The 17,561-nt window shown below is 39.6% G+C and overlaps 1 protein-coding gene across 3 annotated transcripts in view; it reads left to right on the top strand.

Annotated features, from left to right (window-relative positions):
* The window catches only part of DNAI1 (dynein axonemal intermediate chain 1), a 58,162-nt gene that overhangs the window by 4,091 nt on the left and 36,510 nt on the right, over nt 1–17,561 (top strand). For all 3 annotated transcript variants that reach the window (XM_032308374.1, XM_032308373.1, XM_032308375.1), the window contains exon 2: nt 16,237–16,269. In XM_032308374.1, the coding sequence (XP_032164265.1) occupies nt 16,237–16,269 (33 nt within the window). The remainder of the gene's footprint in view (nt 1–16,236; nt 16,270–17,561) is intronic.

The following is a 17,561-nucleotide window of genomic DNA, read 5'->3' as shown; positions in this document are numbered from 1 at the left end:
ACAAGAGGAGGTGAGCAGAATCTAAGGGCAACTGAAGTGTTTCTATATGTTCAAAATAAGGTATCCATGCTCTTATGACCCTTCTCCTCAGTGTCACCCTTACACCTTTTATTTTCTTCAAGCCCTAGATATGATCCTTTGCCCCTTTATCTCCTGAATATCTCCCAAATCAAACCCCTTTTTTCATATTCCCCGCCATCTCCTTAGCCCAGCCTACATCATCTCTCACCCAGAGTGCTGCAAATCCTTGTAACTGGGATTTCCTCATCCACTCCTGTTCCTTCTAATCCATTCTCTACAACTGCATCAAGGGAATTTTTTCAGCTGTCAATTTGATTATGTCATTCCCACCCAGGACCTTTCAGTGACTTCTCACTGCTCTTAGTTAGGATAGGGACAAATTTTTTAGATAACCCTTCAGGGGTGTATGTGGGCTAAGTCCCATTTGGAGCTCTAAGCCTTAACTTTTATTACTTTCCCCCATTAGTGCTATACTTTACTTCTGTGTACTTCTTTCTGGAACACTCTTTAAACCCTCCCTCACACATGTACTCCTAAGATTTCAGCCCAATCATCAGTCTCCACAACCTGCCCCAGTGTTGCTGCCCAGCTAATGAAGATAAGGTTGTTTCCCCTACTATGTAGTAATATACCTTTTTTTAAAAGATTTTCTTTATTTATCTGACACAGAGAGAGAGAGATCACAAGTAGGCAGAAAGGCAGGCAGAGAGAGAGGGGGAAGCAGGCTCTGGGCTGAGCAGAGAGCCCCTTGTGGGGCTCGATCTCAGGACCCTGAGATCATGACCTGAGCCGAAGACAGAGGCTTAACCTACTGAGTCACCGAGGCACCCCTGTAGTAATATATCTTGATCCTTTCTTGATCCTTCCTTCCTTAGCCTGCATCCTAGTATGTACTTACTCACTTGTTTGTGTTAAGTATTTGATTATTCTGTGTCTCTTCTATTAGACTGTGAGCTCCTTGAGAGTAGAACCTTTGGATGTTTTTGCTCACATTTGTTCTCAAGTTCCTAACACAGTGGCCATCACATCAGAAGCTCTCAATAAATGATAATTTAGTGAATGATAGAGTGTGATTGAGAAGTAGCATAGGGTGTTATGAAAGCATGTAGTAGGATATCCTAACACTGCTTCTGGGGGAATGAGGGACAACTTCTAGGTGGAGCACTGTGATTTAAGGTTTGGACAAAGGAAGGAGTTCAAAATACAGGATGAGGAGAAATGACCAGAGAAGTTAGAAGACAACACAGAACAGAAGACATACAAGAACATACATAGAAGATAACAAAGAATAATGTCCTAAAGAAGAGTGTGTTTAGAGTGAATTTACAGTGTTTACAGTGAGTTTACAGTGTTTATAGAGTATGTGGTCAACTGTGTCGCATGCTGCTAAGGGGTCAAAGAAGACGAGAACTAGACATAGCCATTAGGTTTAATAATTAGGAAGTCAATGGGGACCTTGGAAAGAATAACTTTCAAGGTAAAAGCGAGACTGAACTGAGCTAAGAAGACAATAAAGACTATGTAGACAAGGATTTTTTTTTTCTTTGTAAGGATGGAAGTAAGATTTGAATATGTTAAATGCTGAGGGGAAGGACCCTGGCATAGAGAAAAAGAAGGTGGAGATCAGGAGACATAAAATATTGACTGGAACCAAGTGAGAGTGGATTAGTTGTAGGACAGGAGACAGAACACTGTGACAGGAGAAAAGAAAGGAGGAAGGATGGATGCAGATGATGATAGTTTAGAAGCTTAGGGGCACCAAGTTGAGAGAATTTTCTCTTCTCTTCCCCTAGTAGTGTTATGGAATTCCTTCTGGAAGTGATAACTAGAAAACAAATTTTGCCAATGGCAGTTCCATTCTGTTATGATTATACTCATGCTATTTTCAGAGTTACGGTCTGAGGTTTGTCATGCACAATTATCAGATTACAAAACAGCTGTGAGCATTTGCAGCCAGAACTTGGTCTCCTCCCCTGTTTACTGTAGAGCCTAGCACATTGTTAGTACTCAGAACATGCCAGGTACTCAAATAACAATGGCAGAGGGTTCTCCTGCTTATCCCTGGGCTTTGCAGCCTGCAAACTGATGCTGAAGAGTAATTTTGATTCTCGTCTCCAGCTGTGAGCAAGTGACATGAAATTGTTTTCTGCCAGTTAGGGATTTGTATGGAGCATTCAGTCTTCCTGTTGCTGAGGCAGAGTTGTATGGAAGAAGGAGGCAAAGGACACAGCTGTTGATGAAACTTTTTCAATGTTTTGTGTCTCAAAACACTTTGTCCTACTTATGGAGTCACTGGATTCTGGTTTGTATGGTGGGTTTATGTCCTCTATTTTTCTCACCTCCTAGATTTGAAAACTCTTGGAAGTGGGACCAACTCAGCCTTGGTTCTTCTTTAGCTGTCATCCTAGGGTCTGGTACATAGTAAAGCTTAATAAATACTGGATGAATGAATAATGACTGATTGAATCAGTTGATGAGTAAATAAATGCATGATGGAAAGGTATGTACTACAATACTCTGAACACTAACTTTTCTTTCTTTCTGGGTCTGTAGCAGGAGCTGTTTGTGCCTTTGTCTTCATCAAAGCAGCTTTATTCTCTTAATTACATAGGGATCCTACTCCTGATATTAAGCTTTTTTCCCTACTTTAATTTTTACCTCACATCCATTTTCTTATTTATTTATTTTTCTCGTGTGTCATATATTTAGCCTCAAATCTTGCTTTGGGACAAACTGGAATATATATTGATTTAAAAAAAAAAATGCTGATCCCAGGGTGCCTGGGTGGCTAAGTCTGTTAAGCTTCTGAATCTTGATTTTGGCTCAGGTCAGGATCTCAGGGTTGTGAGATCCAGCCCCTCCGTCGTAGGCCTGGTGCTGGGTATGGAGCCTGTTTAAGATTCTCTTTCTCCCCTTCCCTCTGCCCTCCCTCCCTCCCTCTCCAAGCACTGACGTGTGCCTGCACGCATACTCTCTCTCTCTCAAAACAAAAAGAAAAATCTGCTGATTTCTAGACAGACACATGGTTCCAAGTCTCTGTATCTTTGAAAATGATTTTGCTCTTCTGCCTGGAATGCCCAAGGCTTTCCTACTTCTAGTCTTTATGGGCCTGGCAAACTATAAGGCACACAGATTTTAGTCAAGCTCTAAATTGCAAAGAACAGAGACACACTCAAGTTACCTTAAAGTAAAGGGAAATTGGGTGTTGGGGGAAAGGTGTATGTGGGGGTTTGTGGATGGATATTATAAATACATAAGTAGCCTAGAATCAGAACTGGAAAACTATTGGTTCTGAAACAAATAGAAGTACTCATTATTTTCTCTGTATCTTTCATGGCCTCTCTTCTTCTCTTAGCAACTATGTTCCATTTCTTAGTTTCATTTCCCAATCAGCCACCTTTTCCATGTTTCTGCTCCCTCCTAACTTTAGTGTGTTTCCCACTCATCACGCCACCTTGGCCTCTCTCTAACTCACAAACATTTCCATACTATCTGCACCCATCACCAGTTCGCTCAGGAGTCCCAGTTCAAACTCTTGGAGAAGAGAAAAAAAAAAAAAAAAAAAAACTCTTGGAGAAAGAATCTGATTGACCCTAGCTTATCTGTTCATGCTAGACTGTATCAGGGAAAGACAAGATCGCCTGGCTTTCTAAGCAGTCAGAACTGTGAGCCAGGCAGTTTCTCTTACAAGGATTGTAAGGTATAGCCTGCTTTACTCCAATGTAACTAGTACATTGTTTCCGAAAAACCTCTTTCCCATACATTGTGCAGGGGCTCAAATTTCTTCCAGCTCAGTGCTTCCAGTCAGGGCTGATATTTACATTACAAAAGGTTCTGTCCTTTACAAAAGCCTTTCCTTCAGGGTTGTTGTTCCTGGGTGTGTGTGTGTGAGTGTGAGTGAGTGCTTTAAACACCCTGTTTCTGCAATGAATTTTGTTTTACTTTTAAGATTTTATGTATTTATTTGACAGAGAGTAAGAGAGAGAGCAAGCAGGGGGAGGAGCAGGCAGAGAGAGAGGGAGAAACAGGCTCCCCACTGAGCAAGGAGCCCAATGTGGGGCTTGAAACCAGCACCCCTGGATCATGACCTGAGCAGAAGGCAGGCAGATGCTTAACTGACTGAGCTATCCAGACACCCCTCTGCAATGAATTTTAAAGATTTTATTTATTTATTTGACAGACAGAAATCACAAGCAGGCAGAGGCAGGCAGAGAGAGGAGGAAGCAGGCTCCCCGCCGAGTCCCAGGACCCTGGGATCATGACCCGAGCTGAAGGCAGAGGCTTTAACCCACTGAGCCACCCAGGTGCCCCCTCTGCAATGAATTTTAAAATGCAGCACATTATATATAACTTTTAAAGACCTTAGTGTAGGGGACTTATATTCTGGCCATGATGGAACAATCCATACTGGACTTGCCCTCCCACTGTAAACAGATAAAATTCTGGACACATCATATGCCACATTCCCTCAGGACAGTGATTCCAGAGGGAAGGAATGTACACAACAAGAGTCACGTGTTTAGTCTTGCTCTCTGACTGGGGACAGTTTCTTGACCATGGCTTAGGGAGGTAGATCCCAAAGGAGAGTGTGTTGATAGCAGTGGGATAACCCAGATATTAGAAGTAGCAGACAATGACTTTAAAGCAGCTTTTATAAATATATTTATGGACTTACAGAAAATATTGACTTAATGGGTGGGTAATCTAAGCAGAAAATGAAAACAATAGAAAAATAAATATCAGAACGGAAAAATAATTGGATGGGCCTAATAGATGAATGTGAAATGTGTCCACTGAAATGATCTAAGGTCAGAGAGAAACAAGATTTAAAAACATGAGCCTTAATGACCTCTGGGACCATGTCATATATGTATGTCATGTATGTTATTGGAATCCCAGAAGGAAATAGAGGAAGGGGAAATATTTGAAGAAATAGTGACCAAAATGTTCTGAATCTGATGGAAGTTCAGTGAGTTCCAAGCAAGATAAATACAAAGAAAAGCACCCTTAGGTCTCTCATAGTCAACATACTGAAAGCCAAAGATAAAAATAAAATCTGGAAAGTAGTCAGAACAAAATGACATATTGCATAGAGGGTAATAATATGATTATGGCTGACTTCTCATTGTACAATAACAATGGAGGTCAGAAGACAATGTAATGACATATTTAAAGCTCTGAAAGAAAACTATTGTCAACACAGAATTCTACATCTAACAAAAATATCCCTCAAATAACAAAGGTGAAATAAATACATCTTCAGATAAACTAAAGCTGAGAGAATTTGTCATTGGCAGACCTTCACTACAAGAGGTACTCAATGAAGTTCTGTAAGCTAAAGGAAAAACGACACCTGATAGAAGCTCTATCTATGGGAAGGACCAAAAAGTACTAGAAATGATAAATATGTGGCTAAAGATAAAGGACTATCTTTTTTTCCTTCTATTCATTTTCTTAAAAGATATATGACTGTTTAAAGCAAAAATAAGACCATTATAAGGTGAGACTTATAATGTATATAGAAATAAAATGCATGACAACAATAGGGCAAAAGGTGAGATGGTGGTGGTAAATGGAATTAAGATGTTATAAGGTTATTACATTGTGAAATATGAAGTGGTATGGTATTTATTCTTAGTGGACTATGGTAAGTTTAGAATGAATATTGTAAACCTTAGAATAACCACTAAAAAAGTAATACCAAAAGGCACAGCTAAAAAGCCAATAGAGGCAATAAAATGAAATAATAAAAAAACTCAGTTAACAAAAGAAGGAAGAAGGTGAACAGAGGAACAAAATGCACAGATGGAGGGAGGCAAATCATAAGAGACTCTTTAAACTATAGTAAACAAACTGAGGACTGCTGGAGGGGAGGGGATTGGGGAGAAGGGGTAGTTGGGTGATGGGCATTAAGTTTGACACCTGATATAATGAGCACTGAGTATTATATGCAACTGATGAATCACTAAATTCTACCCCTGAAATTAATAAAACACTATATGTTAACTAAATTGAATTTAAGTAAAAAAAAAAAAAAATGTTTTTAAAGCAGATGAAAAAAACCAAAACACAAAAGCGAAGAGCAGAGTAATGAAGACAACTATACCATTGCTTTCAATTAAAAGGTAGAGTTTCTCAAGCTATGGGGGAAAACAGCAAGACCCACCTAAATGGTACCTATAAGAGATAGAGTTTAAATGTAAGGACATAGAAAGGTTGAAAATAAAAGAACAGAAAAAATATACCCTGAGAATGGCAAGCCCAAGAATATTGTGTGGCTATAGTATTTTCAGAACCAAGTAGGCTTAAAGACAAGGAGTATTCTAAAAGAAAAGTAGGGACATTTCATAATGATACAGAATCTGTTCAAGAGAAGACATAAAATCACAAACATGTATGTACCTATTAATAGAAGTTCAAGATATATGAATCAAAAACTGACAGAGCTAAAGAGAGAAATAGAAAAATACACAAAGATAGTTGATCTTAATACTTGTCTCCCAGTAACTGAAAGATATAGAAGATTTGTTAAATAATTTAACCTAATTAACATTTATAGAACACTGTACCCAAGAACTGCAGAATGCTCACAAAATAGACCATATGCTGGGACATAAAGTAAGTCCCAAGACATATTGAAAGATTAAAATCTTACAGATTTTAATTCAATTCAAAATCAACATCCATCGATGAGAGAAAGAACCTCAGCGTATTAGGAATAGTTTGAACAAAATGGAATTAAAAATAAATAGCAATATCTTTAAAATCCTCAAATATTTAGAAATTAAGGAACACACTTCTAAACAAAGGTAGTCAAAAGGTGCAAGGACAGATGGTAGCTACACTTGTAGTGAACGTAGCATAATGTTTAAATTTGCCAAATCACTATGTTAAACACCTGAAACTAACGTAATACTGTATGCCACCATATTTCAATAAAAAAGAAATAGCACAAGGGATATTAGTAAACACTTTTAACTGAGTGGTAATGAAAATATAACATCACAAATTTTCAGGTGCTGCTAAAGTTGTTCATAATGGAAATGCATAGCTTTAAATGCCTGACTTAGGGGGGAAAAAATGAAAGATTTAAAATCAATGTTTCATAGAAACAATGAGAAAAACAATAGAGAAAATTAACAATGCCAGAAATTCAGTCTTTGAAAAGAGTAATCAAATTGACAAAACCTAGGGGCGCCTGGGTGGCTCAGTGCGTTAAAGCCTCTGCCTTCAGCTCAGGTCATGATCCCAGGGTCCTGGGATCGAGTCCCGCATTGGGCTCTCTGCTGAGCAGGGAGCCTGCTTCCCCTTCTCTTTCTCTCTGCCTGCCTCTCTGCCTACTTGTGATCTCTGTCTGTCAAATAAATAAATAAAATCTTAAAAAAAAAATTGACAAAACCTAGCAGGACTCATCAAAATAAAAATAAATCAAAACAGCAGAATCAGGAATGGAACATGAGAAATCACTACTGATCCTACAGACATTAAAAAGGATAAAAAGGAAATATTGCCACAACTTTATGGCAATAAATTCAATAATTTAGATAGAATGGACAAATTTTTAAAAGGTTTTATTTATTTATTTTAGAGAGAGCAAGCAGGAGGAGGGGCAGAGGGAAAGAGAGAGAATCTCAAGCAGACTCTCGCTGAGCTGGGAACTGAATGTAGGCTTGATCTCATGACTCTGAGATCATGACCTGATCTGAAATCAAGAGTCTGAGGTTTAACTGACTGAGCTATCTAGGTGCCCCAGAATAGACAAATTTCTTGAAAAATGCAGTTTACCTTAAATGACACAAGAAAAAATGGAAAATATGAAAACTCCAAACCTACTTTTTAAAAACTGAGCTCATATCTTAAAACCTTCCCACAAAGAAAATCCAGGCCCAACTAGTTCCACTGATGAATTGTATCAAATACATAAGGAATAAATAACACCAGGGGTGCCTGGATGGCTCAGTTGGGTAAGTGCCCAACTCTTGATTTTGGCTCAGGTCATGATCTCAGGGTCATGAGATCAAGCCCCATGTCCGGTTCTGCACTCAGTGGAAAGTCTACTTGAGATTCTCTCTTTCTCCTTCTGCCTCTCCTTTTGCTCTCTCTCTCTCTCAAATAAATAAATAAATCTTTTTAAAAAGGGAATAAATAACACCAGACTTACACAAAGTATTATAGAAAATACAGAAAGGAATAAATACCAACTCATTTGATGATACCAGTGTAACTCTGATATAAAAATCAAAGTTATTACAAGAAAAGAAAATGACAGGCCAATGTCCCTTATGAATGTAAGTGCAAAAAAATCCAACAAAATATTACCAAATCTATTTTTTGGCAATACATAAAAAGAATAATAGATCAAGTGGGGTTTATCCCAATAATGCAAATTTAGCTCAACATTAAAAAAATAAAAGTCTTTCTTCACATTAACACAACAAAGGAGAAATATCATATAATGACATCTCAATAGATTCAGGGGACAAAAAGGACAAAATTCAACATCCAACCACAAGATATTAGTATAAGGGTCAAATAATGTACTTGAAGGTGTTTAGTAAACTGAAAGATGTTATAGAAACAGAAGGTGTTTTTATTGTCATCCCTCTATGACACTCTTAGGTTTATAGGCTCCTTTCTAGTAAGGACTTCTTGAGGCCTGGACAACACACTTTTCAATTGTACAATAAATGCCCTCAGAATGGAACTCAGTTGTCATGCTGGCAGACCACAGTAGAGTAATGAAAAATGACAACTACAAACTCTACACTGCTGCCATTAACTTGGCTTGCTGAGTGCTGGGCTCTGAATTAGGTGCTCTTCAGGCATTGTTTTATTTTATCCTTTGAGCAACTCTAAGGAGGGCACTAATATTTTTCTCTACCTTATAGATGAGAAAATGAGGATTAGAGACTAAATACTTTCTTCAAGATCTCACATATAGTTCATGGCCCTGTTGGGAACCCAGCCAAGGCTTACCCTAAAGTTTCCACTTTTATTTTTTATTTTATTTTATTTTTTTTAAGATTTTATTTATTTATCAGAGAGAGAGGGAGAGAGAGGGAGCACAGGCAGACAGAATGGCAGGCAGAGGCAGAGGGAGAAGCAGGCTCCCCGCCGAGCAAGGAGCCCGATGCAGGACTCCATCCCATGACTCTGGGATCATGACCTGAGCTGAAGGCAGCTGCTTAATCAACTAAGCCACCCAGGCGTCCCAAGTTTCCACTTTTAAATTCTACTCTCCTTGCCTGCTATAGCCTTATCTGGCAAGGGTACCCTAGAGTTGGCTTCTGCCCTCCTGGGCTTCCAGGTAGGCACAAGCCTGGCCTCATATCCCCCTTTTCTTTCTTTCTTTCTTTTTTTTTTTTAAGATTTTATTTATTTATTTGACAGACAGAGATCACAAGTAGGCAGAGAGGCAGGCAGAGAAGGAGGGGGAAGCAGGCTTCCAACTGAGCAGAGAGCCCAATGTGGGGCTCGATCCCAACAACCTGAGATCACGACCCAAGCTGAAGGCAGAGGCTCTAACCCACTGAGCCACCCAGGCGCCCCTCATATCCCTTTTTTCTGCATTCAGAACACTGTGCTAACTGACACTGGATTAGTAGGAAAGAAAAACCTCTTTAGTTGTACTTTTTTAATTTTAAAAATTCTTTTTTTTTTTTTTTTGAATTTTATTTATTTATTTGACATAGAGAGATCACAAGTAGGCAGAGAGGCAGGCAGAGAGAGAGGAAGGGAAGCAGGCCCCTGCTGAGCAGAGAGCCCGATGTGGGACTCAATCCCAGGACCCTGAGATCATGGCCTGAGCCAAAGGCAGTGGCTTAACCCACTGAGCCACCCAGGCGCCCTTGATTTTAAAAATTCTTAGTTAGCATGTTAAATTATAAAAGTAACGCACGCACATTCACATTAAAAATATTAAAAGCATTTTAGGGGTGCCTGGATGGCTCAGTGGGTTGAAGCCTTTGCCTTCAGCTCGGGTCCTGGATCCCAGAGTCATGGGACACACACCCCCAAAATCAGGTACTCTGCTCAGCAGGGAGCCTGCTTCCCTTCCTCTCTCTGCCTGCCTCTCTGCCTACTTATGATCTCTGTCTGTCAAATAAATAAATAAAATATTTTTTAAAAGTATTAAAACTCCTCTCATGGTTTTAATATACAATGAATAGTATTGGTCCCTTCCCCCAAATTTCCCAGTCACATTCCCTAAACCAAACTGCTCTTAACAGATTCTATATATTCTTCTAGAAATTTGGATGTATATGCAAATACACACACATATATAGTCTTAAAGTAAGCAGATGGGTCATCTATTCCTGTAGCTTGGTTTTTTATTTAACAACATACCTTGGAGAGCTTTCCATAACAGTACATAAATGTTTATCTCATTCTTTTAAAAATAGGCATAGTATCTTATTGAATGGCTATGCAATAATTTATTTAACTAGGCCCCTACCAATGAATATCTAGGCGTTTTCCATTTTTAAAAACATTACAAATAATGCTGCAGTGAGCAATTTTGTACATCTTATGCATGTGTATGAATACTGCTATAGGAAAAATTCAAGAAAGTAGAGTTGAAGGCTATCTGCATTTTAAATTTTGTGAGGTATTGCCAAATAACCCTATAAAAAGTTTGCATCAGTTGGCACTCCCACAATAGCATATGATAATGTCTACTACCCTTCATCTCTAGTGTTTCAAAATTTTGAAATTTCCTTTCAACTACACTTATTTAGTGCCTTCTGTGTGCTTTAGACACTGCACTAGGCTCAGAGATTTGGAATGCAGTCAGTGTAGCCCAAGAAAGATTTGTTGGTGAATTACTATTCCCTTGGGACTAAGAGCTCTTACCCTTTTAAAAATGGAAACTGCAAGCTGGTGAGGTATTTAGTTTCAATTTAGCTTAATGGAAACCTGTTAGTGAGTTTTAAAATAAGGACCAAGACAACTGAAATGGTAAAGGAAGTCTCCTGGGCTGCAGCAAGGAGGATGCTACATCTGTGGGTTTGCGGGCTTCGAAGAGCCCCTCTTTCCAGGAACAAACATGTTTTATCATTGAACTCTTTGGAGGAGACGTGAGCCGCTCTAGTCCCTAAGGTGGGGGCCTCCTAGTAAGCAAGGGCCACACAGATTCTGTGTGGCTGAGGGCAGAGCAGCGTCTATAACTGGGAATAAAGGCTGCCAGCTATCATTAATTGAGCATAAACTCTGACTAAGCACTGCATTATGTACTTTATGTGCATTGACTTAATCCTCATAACAACACCACAATTGAGAGGGTGTCATTATGTCCAGTTTAAAGATAAGGATACTGAGGTTCAGAGAAGACAAGTAACTTGCCTAGAGTCATAGAACTAGCAGGTAGTGTTGTGGGAACCCAAACCAAGCTATGATTGACTTCAGAGCCCACATTTGGGCTCTCTGAGTATATCTGATCATGTACTTGTTTAATAAATATTATATCTTCATAATAGGGAACAGTTTAAGAACGTTTTTATCTCCTTACCCCTAAAATATGCTCAGAGACAAAGGGGTTGCTTATACTTTTCAGTGGGCCATGTACCAAAACTGATCTAAGTTCAGGTAAATGCCCAGTAGGTGGCAATAATAATCATCTGTTACCTTGACCAGAATTTTCATTTTCAAAGCACAGTCCCACAGCTGTGGGAAGAATAGGGTAGGGGATGATATGGATGCTGTGTCAGAGAGCTGAGATTTATCTCTGGGCAGATGAAGAACCCTTGGAGGCTTTAAATTAGGAGAATGATATGATAAGATTTATGTTTCAGGGAGATCACTGATAGTGATTAGTTTGGGTTCAAACCCTGGTCACCTTTGGGTCAGTTGCTTGCTCACTCTAAGCCTCAATATCCTCTTCTGTAAAATAGAATAATGATAGCTATTACCTGATAAGGTAGTTCTGAAGGTTAAATGAGATAATGCATGTATATTGCTTAGTAAATGACTAGCTCAGAGTAAATGCTCAGTAGATAAGAATGATGATAATAATATAATTATTAGAGTGGAGAGAAACTGGAGTCAGGGAAATCAAATGTAGCTAGGCAAGAGAGAGTAAGGGCCCGAATTAAGAGAGGTGTAAATGGAGGGGATAGTTATGAAAGATATTAAGGAGATAGAATTGTTAGACTTTGAAACATGATGCTAATGGAAGGGAGGGAAAAGCAGGCATATTTGATGGTTTCCACTTTCCAACTTGGGTGACTGAGTGGATGGGGATGCTTGAGTGAAATAGGAAATACTGGAAGAAATAGAAGTTTGGTGTAGAAAAAGAATATAATGGTTAGGGTAGAAAAAGAATATATTGAGGTTGGTTTTTAATATATTGAATTTAAGTACTCTGTTACCAATTTGAACATGGTTCCAGGAAGTTTAAGCTACAGAAATAGATTTGAACTTTGGGGCACAAGGCTGGCTCAGTGAGTAGAGCATGCAACTCTTGATCTGGGGGTTGGGAGTTCAAGCCCCACATTGGGCATAGAGATTACTAAAATTAAAAAATAACCTTGAACTCCATCATAAGGTGCAAGATGAAGCTATGGGTGGGGTAAGAACAACCAAAGGGAGTGTATAGAATAATAAGACTGGATTGGGCCATGCCTGGGTGGCTCAGTAGATTGAGTGGAAGGTCTGACTTTTGCTTTCAGTTCAGGTTATGATCTCAAGGTCATGTGATGGAACCCCATGGGGCTCTGTACTCAGCAGGGAATCTGCTTGAAATGCTCTCCCTCCCTCTCCCTCTCCCTTCCCCTTCCATTCATGCATTCTCTCTCTCTCTCTCTCTCTCTCAAAATAAATAAATAAATAATTTTAAAAAAAGAAGAAGGCAACTAAGGGGTTCAAGCATATATTCCTGGTCAAGGATATTGAGAAGCAACTGCTGGAGAGGTGACATGGAAATGAAAGTGGAGAACTTTGAAGAGAGAGCAAGGGAACCCAGCCCTCTCCTGAAAGAGAAATGAGAAGTAAGCATTAGGGAGCTGAGTTTTTACCAGTTCCCTCCCCCAGGATGCTCACACTAAAATCTATATTAATGAGAATAGAAAATGCTCTACTATGGGATAGTTCAGACTGGGACATCTGTTATCCCATTGATCATCAGGATTAAGTTGACTCTATGGTGTTCTTGGGGGCAGGATTCCTCTTCCTGTATCACTCCTCTAATAGACATCCTCCCTTGGCCAAATAAAATGACCTATCCAAAAGTAGAGGATCTTCTTTTGTCAAGTATAAGTTTAAGAATATATAAGTACAAGAATAGTGTAAGAATGGTGGACTTCCTTTGCTGGAATCTCCAAATTGTCTCCAGTGTGTACTGTAGTATTATATTTCTTTTCATAATACTATTCGCTTTTACAGACCAAAATCCAGAAATAACAGAGTGTCTATCTGAAGTTCCATTTCATTTTTCATCTCATAACAGCCCATACTTGTGGTGATGATGGAAGATGGGGCAGAGCCTTGCTCAAAGTGAGGAATGAAAGAGTAGAGGGAGGTAGGAGAAAAGTGATAATATGGCAGGGTTAGATAAAGGACTATCAGAGGTTAATTGAGTAATGTTTTGTTAGGCAGAGATAGTGGGAGCAGCAAGGGGGAAAGGGGAAATGGTGTTTCTGGCTGGAGGAACTATAAAAAGCAAAGGTATAGGGACACCTGGGTGGCTCAGTGGGAAGAGCATACAATTCTTGATCTCAGGCTAATCAATTTGAGCTGCATGTTGGGTGTAGAGATTACCTTAAAGTAAATAATTAATTTTTTTTTAAAAAAACAAAGGTGCAGAGGTGAGAAAGCGTAGGCCATGCTCAGGAAATGTGAGTAGACTTGGTGGGCTGCATCTCAAAGTGTTAGCACATGAAGGGTTGGAGAACAGGCTGGAATGGAGATGCAGGGCCAGATGATAGGGTTCTGAGGGCCAGGGGAGGGAATGTGCGCTTTGTTCTTCCGTGGTTTGATGACTTCTGGGAGGAACCATCAAAAGCTTTCCAAGAATTCAGCCTTGTCTGTCTCAGGCTTCTCCTTTTGGAAGACCAAGGGCCCAAAGTGGCAGTCTGACATTCAATCTCCTTTGCCATGGTTGGGAAGTCAGGGCTGCAGCTGATTTCATTGGCCTGTTTTGCATTTATTATAGTGTGGCTTTTATAGTGTGTTAATTGAAATATTTCCAACTGCCAAAAACAATTACAGTCAAATTGCCTTGTCAGTTCTTTTATTGCCAGATAAATGTTTTACAGACATATTTACGGGGGGCAGTGGTAACTGGATCTCGTTTTCTATTTAAGGCTGGCAGTTGGGTCTGGGATTGGTCCTCCAGGGCTCTGTTGTGGGCCAGAAAGCTGTTGGATGTGGCGCTTCCATCTTTTTCCCTTAGGGATCAGAGGTGCTTCAAAAAAAAAAAAAAAAAAAAAAAAAGCAGCTTTCTGGCTCGTGTACTTTAGCCTCTGAGAAGGGTTCCATCGCTGGAAACCCTGGCAACCTGGCAGAAATCTGAATCCTGCTGCCTGCCCTACCAGCAACAATCCCAGCCCAAGCTGAAACATGCTTTTCCCTCTCCCTGGCATCCCTTTCCTCTCCTCCACCATCACAGCCCTCCCATAGACTGTCATGCACGAGCCGTAAGAGGCCATCTAGTCTAACTCTTTCACTTTGTATTTGGGAAACTTGGGCCCCAGAGACTTCCCCTAAGACCACACAGGTGGATTGTGAGCACTGGGAGCAGAGGTCTCTGTCCCATGGGCTGTGCTGCCGGCAGGCTGTTCTGGCCCCTTTTCAGTACTTGAGACCTGTTTCTTATAAGAACCCTTCCTTCACGTTTCCAGCCTCCACTGATCTCCCTTTGGCTTGATCATCTGAAACCTCTATCGTTCTATATATATACTGCATGGCTTTTGCTTGCTTGGGGAACATTTTACTGGCTCTGTCACTGTTCTTCTCTTGCCTTTGTGTGTGCTGTTTTCTTCTTCGGAAAAATATTTTCTCTACTTGGACAACCCATACTTGTTCTTTGTTACCTGACTAGGAAATAGCCACCTCTGGGAGCCTTTCTTGGGCTGGGTAGGTGTCTCTGTGCACCCCTCCAGCGCCCTGGGCACACGTGTCTCTGCTGATGATGAGGAGCAGGCTTTCAAAGGAACATATACTGAGGGAGGGAGGGAGGGAGCAATGATGAGCACTGCCTACACTACTCCGTCCTCCATGGACCCTGAGCAAACTGGAGCGGAGACCTCATCTCTCTTCGGTTTTGTCCTACTGCTGACGTGTGTCCCTGACAGATAAACAGACGTTCAGCAAGTGTTTATCAAGCTGAACAGACCATGCTGCTCTCAGGAACAGAAGATTTTAACATATTATGACTAGAAGGTCATCACATCCAATCCTATGCATTTTACTGACAAGGAAACCGAGGCCCAAAGAGGAAAAACATTTTTCCCAGCCTCATGATCACTAATGGCATTCCTTCATTTATTCAATAAGGATTTTGAACACTTAATATATTCTCAGACCGCAGTGTATAAAACAAAGTACCTGCTCAGAAAGAGTTCACATTCATCCCAAACAAGTGTTTTTGAGTATAATCTGACCTCAAATTCCCCTTAATGCATAGTACAAAGCTGAGCTCCTAGAATACGCTTTTTTTTTTTTTTTTTAAAGAGTGGGAGAGATGGGTGAGGAGGGGCAGAGACAGCAAGAATCTTAGGCAGGCTCAATGCCCAGTGTGGAGCCCAATGTGGGGCTTGATTTCACAACTCTGAGATCATAACCTTAGCCAAAACCAAAAGTCAGATGCTTAACTGAATGAGCCACCCAGGCACCCCTAGAAAATGCTTTTTTAAAATGTTTGTTGCGGGGTACCTGCGTGGCTCAGTCAGTTAAGTGTCCATCTTCTGCTCAGTTCATGATCCCATGGTCCTAGGATCAAGCCCCACATTGGGCTCCCTGCTCCGTGGTGAGCCTACTTCTCTCTCTCCTTCTGCCTACTACTCCCCCTGCTTGGGTTCTCTTTCTCTCCCTCTCTTTCTCTGACAGATAAATAAATAAAATCTTTAAATTATTAAAGAAAAAAAAAGACTTAGGAAAGCTCGATGTCCACTATCTTTGAGGTCTCTGGGCAAAAGCCTCCCTGTCTATAATACTATTTGTGATGATCCCGCAGAAATTTGCCTATGAATTACCTCTTGTTTCTGTTCTTTTTTTCAGAGCATCAGTGTGGGCAGAGGAGCCAGGAAGAGAGTAAGTGCTAAGCCCACTGCAGGCTCTCAGCAAGAAGCTAATAGCATTGTTTTCCATTGAAAATATTAGCTGTATGTTTTTTAGAAAATTCAAATGAGCAAAAAGAAGGTTAAAATCACGCTTAAATCCACCATTGCAGGAAACCTCTTACTTAATACATGATGTTATATCCTCTCAGATATTTCTTTGCATATATAAAGATTATATGTATTTATTTTTAAATGGAATCAAAGTGTATGTTATTTTATAATCTGCTTTTTACATAATATATTTGAGTACTTTCCATTGCCAATAAAGATACTTTTATAGCATCGTTTAAAATTACTGTAAAACATTTCACCATATGTTTCTTAAGGCCATACCATAATTTGTTCAACCATGCCCCATTATTGGACATTTAACTGTTTCTTCTTTTTCACTATTATGATCAGTTCTCCCATAAACACACACACATTTAAATCTCTGGCATGTCTATGGTTGTGGTTATTTCTTTAATATAAAGTCCTACACATAAAAACTTTAGTCAAAGAGTATAAATATTTTTTAGGTTTTTGAGAACTATTTCCAAATTGCTCTTTAGAAAGGCTGTCCTTGATTTGAAGGGGCACATGCACCCTGATGTTTATAGCAGCAATGTCCACAACAGCCAAATTATAGAAAGAGCCCAAATGTCTATCAACTGATGAATGGATAAAGAAGATGTGGAGTGTATATATAAAATGGAATATTACTCAGCCTCTGAAAATAATGAAATCTTGCCATTTGCAACAATGTAGATAGAACTAGAGGGTATTATGCTGAGTGAAATAAGTCAGTCAGAGAAAGACAAATACCATATTATTTCACATCATATGTGGAATTTAAGAAACAAAAACAGATGAATATAGGGTAAGGGGGGAGAAGAGAGTGAGAGGAAAGCAAACCATAAAAGAATCTTAACAATAGAGAACAAACTGAGGGTTGCTGGAAGGAGGTGGGCCAGGAATGGGCTAAATGGTTGATGGGTATTAAGGAAGGCATTTGTGATGAGCATTGGGTGTTACATGTAAGTGATGAATCACTGAATTCTCCACCTGAAACCAATATTGCCATGTATGTTAACTAACTAGAATCTAAATAAGAACTTGAAATTAGAAAAATCACCAAAATTGTTAGACCGACCTTCTCATCAACAGGGCACCAAAGTCATGTTTTTGAGGAATAAATAAATATCTTCTATCTTTCACAGTAGAAAAGAGAGGTTAACTCTAAAATTCTGTTCCAAAATACAAAATACAGAAACTGTAGTCTGC

Source organism: Mustela erminea, chromosome 12 (assembly GCF_009829155.1).
Source record: "Mustela erminea isolate mMusErm1 chromosome 12, mMusErm1.Pri, whole genome shotgun sequence".
Lineage (NCBI taxonomy): Eukaryota > Metazoa > Chordata > Mammalia > Carnivora > Mustelidae > Mustela > Mustela erminea.
Note: the sequence above shows the minus strand (reverse complement) of the source record. Positions and strands in the feature narration are given on the sequence as shown.